Source organism: Anopheles ziemanni, chromosome 2 (assembly GCF_943734765.1).
Source record: "Anopheles ziemanni chromosome 2, idAnoZiCoDA_A2_x.2, whole genome shotgun sequence".
Lineage (NCBI taxonomy): Eukaryota > Metazoa > Arthropoda > Insecta > Diptera > Culicidae > Anopheles > Anopheles ziemanni.
Window position 1 is genome coordinate 38071323 of NC_080705.1, and position 13504 is coordinate 38084826.

At 46.1% G+C, this 13504-nt stretch overlaps 1 protein-coding gene across 1 annotated transcript; it reads right to left on the reverse strand.

Annotated features, from left to right (window-relative positions):
* Positions 1-1776: 1776 nt before the first annotated feature.
* Positions 1777-4415, reverse strand: LOC131282230 (protein numb). Its single transcript, XM_058311644.1, has 3 exons — positions 3825-4415; positions 3438-3686; positions 1777-3358 (listed from the first exon to the last, which is right to left on the reverse strand). Exons 1-3 carry the CDS (start codon positions 3900-3902, stop codon positions 1976-1978), a joined length of 1710 nt encoding a protein of 569 aa, XP_058167627.1. The 5' UTR covers positions 3903-4415; the 3' UTR covers positions 1777-1975.
* Positions 4416-13504: the final 9089 nt, after the last annotated feature.

Sequence of the window (13504 nt, forward strand, 5' to 3'; positions counted from 1 at the left end):
AATGCGAAAAGTGACCACGTACGATTAAACGTCACGGTTGAGATATTATCACTATGATTAACGCTATGCTTATTTACATATATCTACAAGCAAAAACTTTAGCTCCGTTTAAGGGTTATGTACAAATCAACCAGCGTACCGGAATAAGATTCAAACTAGTTAAAAATCCCTCAGTCCAAATCTGCAATAGAAATTATGCCCACCAGCAGTGGGTTATTGATGCGGACTCCCACGTGCCCATCCCACACCCGGGGTGTCTCTGTTGTAATTTACAATAAAGTCCCGACACGGATTCGCGTGCACCTATGCTTCTTTCGTAATACAATAGAATTTGGTTCGCCAATATGTTTGCTTCATTTGATTTAATTTTTTTTTCTTTGATTCGTCACCTTATATTTAATTCTACAGATGTATATATTAGTAATCACAATACGGTTTATTCCATACTTTTTTTTGTTGTTCCTTAACTTGATCTTCATATGCAGCACATACGGTTGAAGCATGAATCTTCGTGCATTATCCACCGTGGTGTGTGCTGCGAATAGCGCTTTAGCGACGATCTTGCAATTATCGCTGTTGGGCATGTGGTTAGATAAAATATGCGAACCGAATCGCGTCGGTCTGAAGTACGATCGAACAATTAGCATCGTTTCTTCTTCGCATTATGTACCGGATGGGGAGTGATATTGTATGTAAACCCTATTTTCGTCGGTGTTTTTGTGCAGTATTATTTTTTAACCATTGCACGTAAAAAACAAAAAACGATGCCATCAAATATCGTTTCGTCTCATCTTCTTGGCTTCAGGCTATCCGATTTGCTGCCATTTTCGCGCTAAGCTTTCCCGTTCATTCCCTTTCCACGGGGGGAACGAACACTACTATTTTCCTACTACTTACTGCTACTACGACTGCCTACATCGAAAACGATAGTGCATAAGACAGATATACTACAGGTAAAGCTTCATAAGCCGCGTGTGATCGTTTTATTTTTCTTCATTTGTTCTCGACGAGGGGGGGGTTAATAGTAGCTTTGTGTTGCTTTTTCGCCTAGAATAATGGTAGATATAGAAGTCGGTAGGTAATAGCGGTAGTACTAGTGTTGGGTAGAGCTGGGTGATTATGCTGCCGCTACGGTAGGTTTTAAGTATGTTTGGTCCGCCAACGAATGGACGCGGACAGGCCACTAACATTGCTAACATTGCTAACTTGCCTCGCCATTCCGGGGGAGAGTGGTGTGTACCATAATCATCTTCCTCAATGGGGTATATAATATTAATTTCATCTACAGTGTCGACACACCACCAGCTAACAACGGAATAGTTATATGTGTTTCATCACCTTCTCCTCCTCCTCCTCCCCGGCGTTAGGAAGCCACGGCGCAGCAACTCCAAACGAATTCACGTGTAACGAATACTCAACTGGTAAATGATTTGACTTTTTCAACAGGAATGGGGCTAGGATAGTATCATACAAACATGGGTTTTAAAGTAACACTCCATACACTCTGGGGGGGTTTTTTGGGAGGTGGAAAAGTTTAATACATTTTTACTAAACCACGCTTCTCGCTTGGCTTGGCTTGGGGGGTTGTTTTGGGGAAAATTATACAATAAAATGCTGCTCTTGAGAATGTTCCGTTCGTTCGTAACTACATGTAAGTACTAGTACGGCTTCCCGTAAGTAATAGTTCTAAATTCCCCGAAATACAGCTAAATTCAACAAAAAAGAAAACTCCGCTTCACTCCCGACGAGCGTTCACGTCCGCGTATGTTCCCTCGCGCTTCCGGCATCATCGCGCGCCACAACCGGACAAGCATGATAACAACAATCAAATAAATCAAACACGATTAGCTACCACGATTTTTTTTTCGGTTCTTCCCCGCTAAAATTATTAAACCCTCGAAGCACCAGGAAACGATGGAAGGAATGTTTGTCGCTTCCACACTCCGTTCACCGCACAGGATGAACGTTAACAGCATTACAGATGCACCTGAAACGTTTGCGCCGGCGGTTTCGGGGGCGATATGAACGGGTTCGTGCTGTGGATCTCCGGTTTCGCCACGTCCGATACCCACTCGGCATCGAACGGATCGCCCGCGTTGTTCAACGACTTGGCCCGGTTGTGCAGCGACGGTGCGCGCCGCGGCGACGGGGACGCATTCTTCACGATCTGCCCGAGCCATTGTTCCGGGTTCGGCAGTGGAGACGCCGTTTCTATCGGAACGACTACGTTGGACGATGTGGCCACGGTCACGGTGGAAGGAGGTTCCGCCGTCGTCGCACTGCTACTGCCGCCCGCACTGAGCGTCGTGTTGTTGCTCACACTACTGCCGCCACTGTGGTTGGCACCGCCGAGGGCGGACAGGTCCAGTGTTTGCTGTTTGTTGTTGAGCGGCGAAAGAGATCGTGGTGGAATGATCGGGCCGACGGACAGCGTTGGCAGGACGGTGGCGGTGGTAGGAGGGCCTGCCGCCTGGGGCACGTAGCCATTGCCGGAAATCGCCGACGCCGCACTTACGCTCGTAACGGTCGACGCCATCGCGTTGGAAGTGATGCTCGCAGTGGTGGAGGACACCATCGACTTAAGGTGCAGCTCTTTGTTGAGATAAAAATCGTCCGCATCGTTCTTGGTCAGCAGCGAAAGACCCTGGCTTAGCTCCTGGCACAGCTGACTGACGGTGTCCGTGGGCTGCGGGGACACCTCCGGGATCGGCGATACGGTCGTGCGCTGCGGTGTACCCGGTTCGAGGAATGCACGCTGCCGCTCGGCGTTGGACGGAAGATCGTTGATTCGGAGCGACATCTGGCGCTTGAACGGCGACGCCGAACCGATCTGCGTGAACCCACGGAAGCTACCCTGACGTTCCAGCATCGAGGGCGTCGCGTGCGGTCGCTCGATCGCGAACGGATTGTACGGTTTCGGAGCATTGTTGTTGTTCTGCTGCTGGGGCGCCACAACCGCCGTATCGCCACCACTCGCAAGCCGCTCCGTCATCGTCTGCTGCCGGAACGAGCCGGTACGGGTGAACGTGGAATTTTTCATGTCGAACGTCATTGTGACGCCGCATTCCTTGTCGCGTCGCTGCTTCCGTTCGAGGCAGACGGCAAAGGCGCAACCTACCGCATGCGACAGCCGCTCGCCGGAATCTTTGGTGGCCAGAAAGCCATGGCACATCCAGCGACGCGTCGTGCCATCGCGGCAGATGTAGCTGAAGCCCCGCTCGTGGTTGCGATCCGGCGCACAGAACGAAACCTTCTCGATCGTCTGGTCCACGATCAGCCCTTTCGTATCGTCCTCGACCACCCGTAGCCCGTCCCCGCTCACATGCAGCTGGGCCCTTATTGCACGTCTCCGGGAGTTCTAAAAGTATCACGAAAACCGTATTGGTAGTGTATCTACACTTAAACCTGTTTTTTACTTTCTTCCAGCCAACACTTACCCGTAACACCTTCAGTGCCTCCTCGCACACCTGCATGCCACGAGATTCGAACACCTCCACGCAGCCCAAATATTTGACCGCAAAGGTACAGGTGGCGGACCGGACGGCCTGCTCGTCCGATTGCCACTGGTGCGGTTTGGCCGCCTCAGGCACGCGATCCTTGCGCCGCCGGAACGAATCGCGGAAAGATTTTCGCAACCGATCCATCTTCTTCGGCGATCGTTTGCTCTGTCGGAACGAAGCTGACTTCTGTGTGGCGAAAGACAAATAAAACCCAAGTTAGTAACATTGCAAAGAGTAGAGTGTTGGATATAAATAAATCGTTTATAAATGCTCATGAAAGGATACACCGTTACTCTTCGTTACGATCTAGGATGTTGTACTAACCGTATTCTTAACATCTCCATAAGTTCCACGGGTAAACCCGCGTTCTAGGGGTTCGTGTGATGAGTTGGAATTACCCATTCTCAATCTATTCTAACGGACTGTTGGTAGCCTTTCCCCCTTTTCGGCTAAGGGTCGGGACACTGGCGAGGAGTAGACAGGTCGTGTCTTTTGCTGAGGTAAGAATTGGTGAAGAAGTTGAAACAAAAAACTGCTGGCAATCAGCTGCTGCCGTTCGTTTGTTGCTTATTTATCACATTTGAAGCAGCAACGTTACGTTATCAAGCCCTCGCTTTTGACTCCAACTTTCCACTCTTTCCTCCAACTAAATGCCCTGCGCTGCAATGCGCGCCCTTGTTGCTGTGCAATACAGCAATAGGTGAAGTAGAATTTGATGCTGCAATTTCTGCGCGTATGGCACTTTGGCGAAATAAATTTGCTGATCCTCGAAGCAACAAAGTGACGCGTTCGGTCAAATGATAAAATCAAGGCCAGGAACTTGGTAGCTTCAAGCTATCGATGTCAAGTAGTGGGCACACACACGTGTGGCTCTCGTTAGGTTTTGCCTGTTTTGCTGCACGCTGGAATTGCTGAGGTTCACTGTAAGAGAAGAATAAACCGGTTGTTTAGGAGCGGGTGGTGATTACGTTGTCGAGCCGAGATGCTTCTGCTTGATGAGATGCACATGCCGGTCGTGATCGTGCGCGATCGTAGAGAATAACATTGCGGTCAGTTGAGGGCGAGCGCGCTGGCTGCAGTGGAGGTTGATGTCGCTGGATGCCGCTGCCAAGGTGCACAAAACGTCAAACGCGCGCGAAACGAACCATTTGCTCCCGTTCTCCTCTGTACCACATGGTGGTGTGAAGTGATTTATTTCTTGATGGTCCGAGTATCACATCCATCACGTTCTCTCTACACCAGAGCACTGTACAATGAAGTCTTGATGCATGACTAAACACTCTTCTGCACTCGTCACTGTCCGATTCGCAGCTCAAAAAACTACTCATCACAACAAACACAAGATAACAGCCCAAGAGAAGATATAATGAAACTAGTAACTCTCGAGATAATTTCTTTAAAACAAGAATCCCTAAGAAAATTAGCTTGGAGTAAAGTGTATTTGTTTGATAGTTTGCAACAAATCTACCACCTGTTATTGTTTAACCATAAAGTTAAGGCTTTAAAAAAGAATTTTTTTAAATCATAAATAAGTTAATTTGAATAAGATGTTATCAACTATATTTCTTCCAAAAATGTCCAAGGTAAAACGACATTAGTTTTTGACTAGATGAAATAATTTAATTTTGACGTTTTTCAAAAGAAATAAAATGCCTTTGAGGTATCAAGAATAATAATTTTTCAAGCATTTTTTTATAAAAATGTTCACCACTGTTTCAGAAGATTAATATTTATCAACTGGTACAATTTTTTTACGCAAAAAAAATTTTTAAAAATATGTATTTTTCAATAAACTTTCCATATCAATAGAGGTTTTTTTTAAACTCCACCAGTTGAAATTTATGCAGTGTGGAGTACCTACATAACATAACAAAGCGTTTCGATTAATTATTTCCATTGTGAACCGATGATGATTCATCGCCATTGTCCAATCGATAAACACGCATTTATGCACATTTAGTATTACTCAACACACTGCCAAACAGAACAAAGCCTGACACTGGTCCAAATCCTTAAAAAGTTTATCAGGTTAAAGTTTTTACCACGATCAAACGACACGACACACTTTGCTGACAACTTCCCCATAGGTAGATGGTGTGTGGCTTTTGGTGATCGACGATCTCGTCTCTCAGCGGATCATCTCCAAAGAGAATGGGGGGTTTTTTGGTATGTTCTGTCAGTGCTACCATTACTCTTCCCAGAACGAGCAGCCTTCCGCCGAGAATGGGTTTTTTAATGTGAGAAAATTAGATTGTAATCCACTTTCAGAGACACTTAACAGCAGGCAGGGAAAGCCAGATTTAAATTTTAGTTAAAAAGTCCCTCGAGGACGACGTGAGGGTGTGACAGTTGTTACCCTGAACCCTCTCTTTCGAGAATGGAAAATCCAAAAAAAAACATACCAAAACAAAAGTAGGCTATCTTCACCAATTGTTACCGTTTTTCCTCCACTAATGAAGGCGCTTCCTTCTTCCCGGTTTGCACTGTAATTTATGTTTTGATTTTTTCCCCTTGACTTTACACTTTTTACCCCAGAGACGACGGAGCGCTCGCCTTCATGTAGGGATCTCGTACGTTTCGTGTGAACCACTTTTTCGTTCACTTCCGGGATAGCTTACGAAATGAAGATGGAAAACCACCACCGTACGACACATCGAACATCTCTCTTCTTCGCGTTTGGCACAACAACAAATCGCTTGGAAAAAGTTTACCAACTACGAACTCACTTATTGCCTCTTTCCCGATGCGATGCGTGACACCGACCCTGACACCGTCTTGACAAAGTCAGTCCTCGGCCTGCAGAGATAGGCGAAAATACCAGCGGCCGTGCCGTAAATGAAAAAAAGAAGAAGAAAATACGCCCAGTCGCGTCGACCGCACATCGATCCGACGGACTCCGCTTGCGACTGACTTTGGTGCGCCCCCGGTCGAGCGAACGCGTTCGATAAAAATGCCGTGTGGAGTGTTGTGTTGAGGATATACCATACATTCGCCAGGGGCACGTCGCAGGGGTGTTGTGCTTCGCACCGCCCCCGGCCCTGGCCCTACTCCTCCGCCACCAACCACACCCGGCGCTGCACCAGGCAGGCAAGCACCTCTTCTCTGCGGGCACGCACACCATCGTGTGGCACACTCTTTCGTCATCAACACACGGACGCAACTTGGTCCAGCAGTAGTATTATCGTCAAGTCCGCCAACCAACCGAAAGCACCGTCCGCCGTTTATCGCAAGCGCGGGGCAAGCACCAACACGCGGTTGATGCCTATGCTGCTGGGCGCGCGCACCACCATCCATTGCAGTGTGGCGGCGATCGTATTACCTTCGAACAACCCCCAACCAAACGAGGACGAGGAACAACCCCGTCGTGACTACACAACTGGCGCGGTGGTAACGGTAACAACGCGGCCGCTTCACACCACTACCTGGAAGGGCCGCTAGCCGCGTCGTGGTTTACCTGGAGTGGGTTTCGTTTGATAGCTTTATGTGCGTCTATAAGCGCAAAGCGGATTGCTTTTTGCCTATCCACCCAAGAGAGCTAGCGAAGCTGATCATGTACATTTTTTTTTTTCAAAGCATCGAATTTAAACAAATTTACATTTCCAAATTTAACCATCTCTGGAGGAAAATCTAGGAGTTCCGTCAACTAAAACGTATCAAAATAATTTTAACAATTATCATCGACGATATTCAAATTCCCGAAAAATATGAGTCACAAGTATACAAATCCCTACGGTCCTGTTTCTTGCTGAAGTTATCGGCTTTCGTAGAATATTACATCAAGAACGTGTTCTACCTTCTTGCGCCTTCTTTCTTTCCTTCAGACACTCCTTCCTTACTAATCCCCCATCAGGGCGTATTATTGAGCGTGGCATTCTGGCTAATCGCGGCCAGACAGGGAGACCCAACCGACCAACCGGCTATAATTGGGTCCCGAGGAATGTCGCCGATGCTTAACATAGGGTGACGCGCCGTTGGCTCGCCCTCGCCCTCTAATGTAAATCTCATCGTTGGCGGTAATCGTTAGGGGGCAGTCATTCCTAGCATTCCGTCACCGTCTTCTGGTAGCCTAAAAATGGATACGGTTATGACGTGCCATCGTCTTGCAGAAAAATCCTTCCCGGAACAACCATCGATTGCCTCGGGGGATCCCTACCGTAATCGGTGACGCCCCAAACATGCATCATTTGTTATTCTAAACAGCGGGGAAAACATGTAAAATGTATCTGACCGCACACGATGCACGTGGAGGCAAATTCACACGGTCAAACAAACACACAAACGCACACATGCAGTGAAGATGATGCACCATCGGGTTGCTTTGCAAATGCATACACCCCTCTTGCCAGCTGTTGTCTGAAAGCTGATGACGAAGTGCATTATAGGAGAATATGGAATTCCCAGGGGTTCCCTCCTTTTGTCATGGCCATGTTGGTGTAGCATATTTCCACACACAACACAAAATAACAACCGTCTAGCGCAATGTGCACACAACCCATAGGACATGGTAATGGCCCCACAGTGTTCTGCACTATCGATTCGATATCATTTCATTGCCGATTGCATCAATCAACAACCGAGTCTGCATTTGATGGTGCTTAAAGGCTAAAGCTGTTAGTTTAAAGCAGGGGGTCGGCACACGTTTTCCAAAACGGACCAGGGGCTACCTTAAACGATGCTTTACAGAAACCCCCTTTGAATAGAGTATGATTTTTATAAATCGTAAAGTTACATAAAAAGTGGTATAAGCTAAAATATTTGTTTATTTTTTTAACTTGTTAACTTTTTTAAAAATGTTATCATAATTATTTTCGTTGAATGTTGATCAAAATTGGTTTATTTTACTGTTAATTTTTTTTTGAATTGTACTGTACTGTACTAAAATTAATCATGTACATCAATAATTTTAAAATATTTTAGTTTTACTGACGTACTCTCTGAGTAATTAAAATAACTCAGCTTCGATATTGCGAGTCTTATTTTATTTTGTTTTGGATATGAAAATTTTATTCCTTGAAAGTATTTTGGATGCAAAGTAAATGAGTTATCGCCGTTGAATTTTGGACGAGACTCACGACGCTAGAAAATTTTATAACAATCAAATAATAACAATACGATAGAAAAAGCCTAACAAAAGGTATACGAGAAAGTCACTTGGTATTGAACAACTTGTTCAACAATTTTAATCTTCATTTTGGAAAAAAACAACACTGACATCGTGAACAGATCCGATAAGAATAAAGATGGATCTTTTGCACTAACATTTTATAACGGGCCGGATAAAATTATTTGGCGGGCCGGATTTGGCCCTTGGGGCGGACTTTGCCGACCCATGGTTTAAAGTATGATTGAACAATTGATCTACAAAATACTTACCATCAAGCAATTCATAGAATAAAATGATGAGGTAAGTTGTTTGTTTGTTTGGGAAAAGTAGATACTGATGAAGTCTTCTTTGCATTTAAATTTACATTTGTTTTGATACAATGTTTTCCTTAACCAGATTAAGGGGTATATGAGCGCAATGAGGAATGGGGAGATGGAAATATTGTAGTCAAATAGACCGGTTACAACATCTTCTTGTGACAAGGAAGATACAACGCCACGACAAAAACGGTTTGTTTCGTCTCATCCAAAAACATACATTTTGCTAGCAATTAGTTACTAGATTCCATAAATTAAACAATAAGTGTAGAAATATTTTAAACATAACCAACGCCCCCCCAAAAGATTCTTTGACCCTCCATGGCCTTCACGGTGTATCACACAGTTCCCAGCATCGTACATGGCTCGCTCGCCATATAGGGTAAATAACAATAGGAATGTACCAAGCACTTCCCGAACAATGGCCATCAGAAACCCAAGTCAGTGGCCTTTGCTTTTCTCCTTCACGCACACAGACGGTGGTGATTGTCGCGGAGGTATTCTTACCTCCGGTATAAGAAGCTTGCCACCGCCCAGCAGCCCCTCATCACAGCATAAATTCGCACGGAATCCCGAAATTCCCACACGTCTTCCTGCAGACCGAGAGAGAACCGAAACGCATCTCGTCCGTCTTGGACGCGCGAAGGGGTCTCGTTGAGATTGAGAAAAATACCACCTTTTGCCAACGGAGGGTAATAGGAAGGTAAGCAGATTTGACTTAGAACTTTCCCCTTCCCATAATAGCATTCACAGAAGTAGAGTCGTCGTACGTCGCAACCAGCGGTTCCCTTTCCCTGCCGCTTCCTTCGGGTTCACAACCCGGCGGCAACGGAAACGTCGCCCCTCGAAGAAGAACGTACAACAATCCATCGAACACATATACCTTCTGCGCTTCTTGAGAGATGTCGGTTTCTTCGACCTTCACACAACCATTATTGCCACCCGGCGAGGAAGCGAAAGGCGCGGGGACTCGGAACACCGACCACCGTAGAAGGGAAGCGAGCGATCTATTGCTAATTTATGCTTGGGAAAATTTCCCACCGCCTTTCCCCTCGGGGTGACGGCAGCAACCCTTCGCGTTGGCATTTTCTCCAGAGCAAACCGAATAAGCGGTGGACGTGTTTTTAATCAAACTGTACTATTGATAATCTCTTTGTCGGGGGAAGGGGGACTGAACCCAGGCAGGGGAAAAAGAAAAACAAGAAAGTCCAAGGAAAACGAAACCTCGATGATTTGGGAACTATTTAAACGAGATGCCTATTGTTCTCGGTTATCGAGTGACGAAGAAATGGTCAAAACGGTGGGCTTCTGATCCGCTGAGAAAGTTATTTTTCCCAAGATGGGACAACGCAAGCGAGAGCACTTTTGGTCGGATTTTTCATCCGTTTCGGTTCTAGGCCATATGCAAATAGAATCGACGTCGAATAGAAAGATAGGAACGGCGGGACAAAATTGTTAAAAAATATCTATCGCATGCACGTAAAAAAGAGTTCATCATAAATTTTGCTTGCATGCAGAAAATAACTCAGAGCCCACTCATCCCGAGTATGGGAAATAAAAATCCCCTAAAACCATCATTAAGAGCCCAATTTGAGTGAAACTGTCCACTTTCCGGTTGGCTGTCACACTGGGCCTCACCAGGCGGAAGCGTTTCTCGCAAACTCTCGCCGTATGACGCGTTTAATCGTCATGCTACTGTCAGCCGACGCGTCCCGAGGACGAGTCCGTTCTGCTCAACGAACCGCGACCGCCGGTTTTGATCCCACCGAAAGGGCCACTCAAAGCATGCAGAAACGGTCATCGCTCGCGCCACCGACCGATTGTGATACTTTTTGTCCTCCTTCAGCCGCAGAATGATTAAACACCATGCCGGGCAGAGGGTGACGCTGCTGCCACTACTGATGCTGGTGGTGGTGGTGGTGGGAAATAAACACTCTACCACCCGTGTTGTGCCCCCGACCTGCTGCTTCGTGGTGACAGTAGTGCATGCCGGAAGGTTCCGCCGTACGGACCCGTCACCGGTGCAATATGGGAATATGAGTGCTAGAAGTACGGCAACCGTATCGCCGGCCAGGCCGCCATCCATGGCGTGCTTTCTCAAGCGTACGCGCACAACGTGCTTTTCCTCATATCGTTCTACAATTATTATTTTTTTCAAATTTCCAGCACTAAATCTCACCAAACACACAACGCCCGGTTGATGTTCAACACTGTGAGTATTTCCGCTTTCATTCCGTTTGCGGTTGGCAGACGGGTCCGGGTCGGGTCATGGCATTCACAGAAAGAAAAATTGTTGCGTGAAATTGGATTGAATTCATTGCCGCCGGAGTTATGCAGGAGGTATTTTCCACCTATCAAATGTCTTCTCATTCTCTCGGAGCGGTTTTATTCCATCGAGAAAAACAACCATTTATGGTGTCGGAAATGAAGGTAAGATTCCCAAGTCGAGTAAGTTAGCAAGGCGTAACTATCGCGATATTCGAATATAAAGAATTTAATTTTAAATCCTTCCTTTAAAAAAAAAACCTTGCAACGTCTCGTGCTGGCGTGTGGAAATTTCCCACGAAAGCAGCATAAAGGAAACAACCTCGTCCTTTAGCTACGGTTCCTTGCCAACCTCCCATGCTTGCCTGCAGGCGGACGACGCCCGACAACAGCAACGGATTAATTCTGCCACCCCCTTCCGCCCGCCGACGCGGTACAAAAAAGGCGGAAAAGCAACGGGTGGGTTAGTACCGACCGTCGCCGATTTATAACAATATTAAACCGAGCACGTGTCGCACGACGGTTTCCGGCTTCGGGTTGTGGAAGTACGCTGGAGAGGGGGTAGGGTGATGGTGCGCGCGTACGCAGCTCACGTTCAGCATCCGGGCTACCAGAAGAAAATCCTCCACTTCACACAACAGCACACCATCGTCCGGAGGAAGCCAGGCGAAATAAATGAAAACTAATGCTGGCCCAAGGCCGTGCATTATGCTGATTATGATGCGCGTCGCGGAGCACAGACCCGGCTCTACGTGCTTCGTGGAAATCGTGGTTTCGGGGAAAGAATTAAAGAAAAAAAAACAGAATCTTGCCCTGTGCCGGCAACGCTATGCATGCATGTCGTATAATTTTCACACATTTTCCACCTACTCGCTTCGCTAACCCACCAAACGAACTAGTCACGGATTTCTTCCACTGCATTCGTCGTGCCGCTGGTTCAGGTTCCTCCTTTGATCCCGGTAAAGAATGGGCTAAAATTTCATAAAAGTTCTACCCCCAATTCCCCGATGCAATCTAATCACAATCAGCCCCGAAAGAAACACCATAAACAACCGGAAGGAAAACGCGACCAAGGGTTTTCACGCTGAGAAATCTCCTCCCAGACTCTGGTGGTGGGTTCTATACATTTCATTCCCAAGACCTTCGGTAGTTGGTGCCTTACTCGTTAAAAAAAGGAAAATGAAAACACTTCCTACACTTCCCAACTCGATGGTACTTCACGGAAAGTCCTTAAAACATACTCGGCCGCGCGCTGTGGATGGGAGAGATTTAATCTACCCGAGAGGGAAGCTGTCGCGCGGAAGTGAACCCATGGCCGGGTGTTCCATAAATTTCCACCGAATTAATATCCGTCACATTAACCGTCAATAATATCTTGCACTACGCGAGTGTCGCACATTTGAAACCTACTACACAGATTGGGAACCGAAAAAAAACAAACACCAAAAAATACTGGCCCAATGATTTGGTTTTTCCTCCTGCGGAAGAAGGGAAAAATTGAACATGGAAATACCATGCACGCACAGCCACACCATATGACACGCCAACAACACTCGCTGCTGGTGTGTATGTCGTCGATACTTCCATTTTCCACCCGGAAGAGAGGGAGAATCCATCGCCTTTCCATCAGCAAACAAAATAAATAAGCGTGGGAACTATAAGGCAGCACCACGCATACCGTGGGCCCAAAAACGGGGGAAAATTTAATGCGAACCAAAAGGAGGGCCGCCGTCATTGAGATTGGTGCATCATTAATTTACCTCCCATCCCACTAGACCGGCTAATTATTGTAATTGTGGAAAAGTGTGAGATTATTACAAATGGGTAAGGAATAGTGAAGTGAAAGAAATGGATTTACCACTTATCCCAAATCGGTAAGGTTTCGTTGTGAATTTTTTGCTAAAAAATGCAACTATGGGGAAAAACGAAAGGATGAAAGTTTATGGTATGTATACTCCCTAGCTGAGCCTATGACAAGCTTTTGGTATGAATTTTTATACTTTTTTTTTGTAAAATTGTATTTCTATTTCTTTGGATAAACTGTAATTTGGCTTTTATAAATTAGTTCCATTCCGCGTTTGACCAACCCTCATTATAGTTGCCTCTAGTTGATAATTTTTGCAGTTTTTTATTAAACGAACATAATATATTTTTATCCAAAAACTACATATTTTCATAAAAATACCATTTTTTGAATCATTCGAGGACATTATCATTATCTTACAATGCAAACTCTTCTTCTTCTTGGCGTAACGACCTCTTGGTCATGCCTACCCGTCAAGGGCTTACGAGACTTGTTTCCCTGTTGTACGTGGATA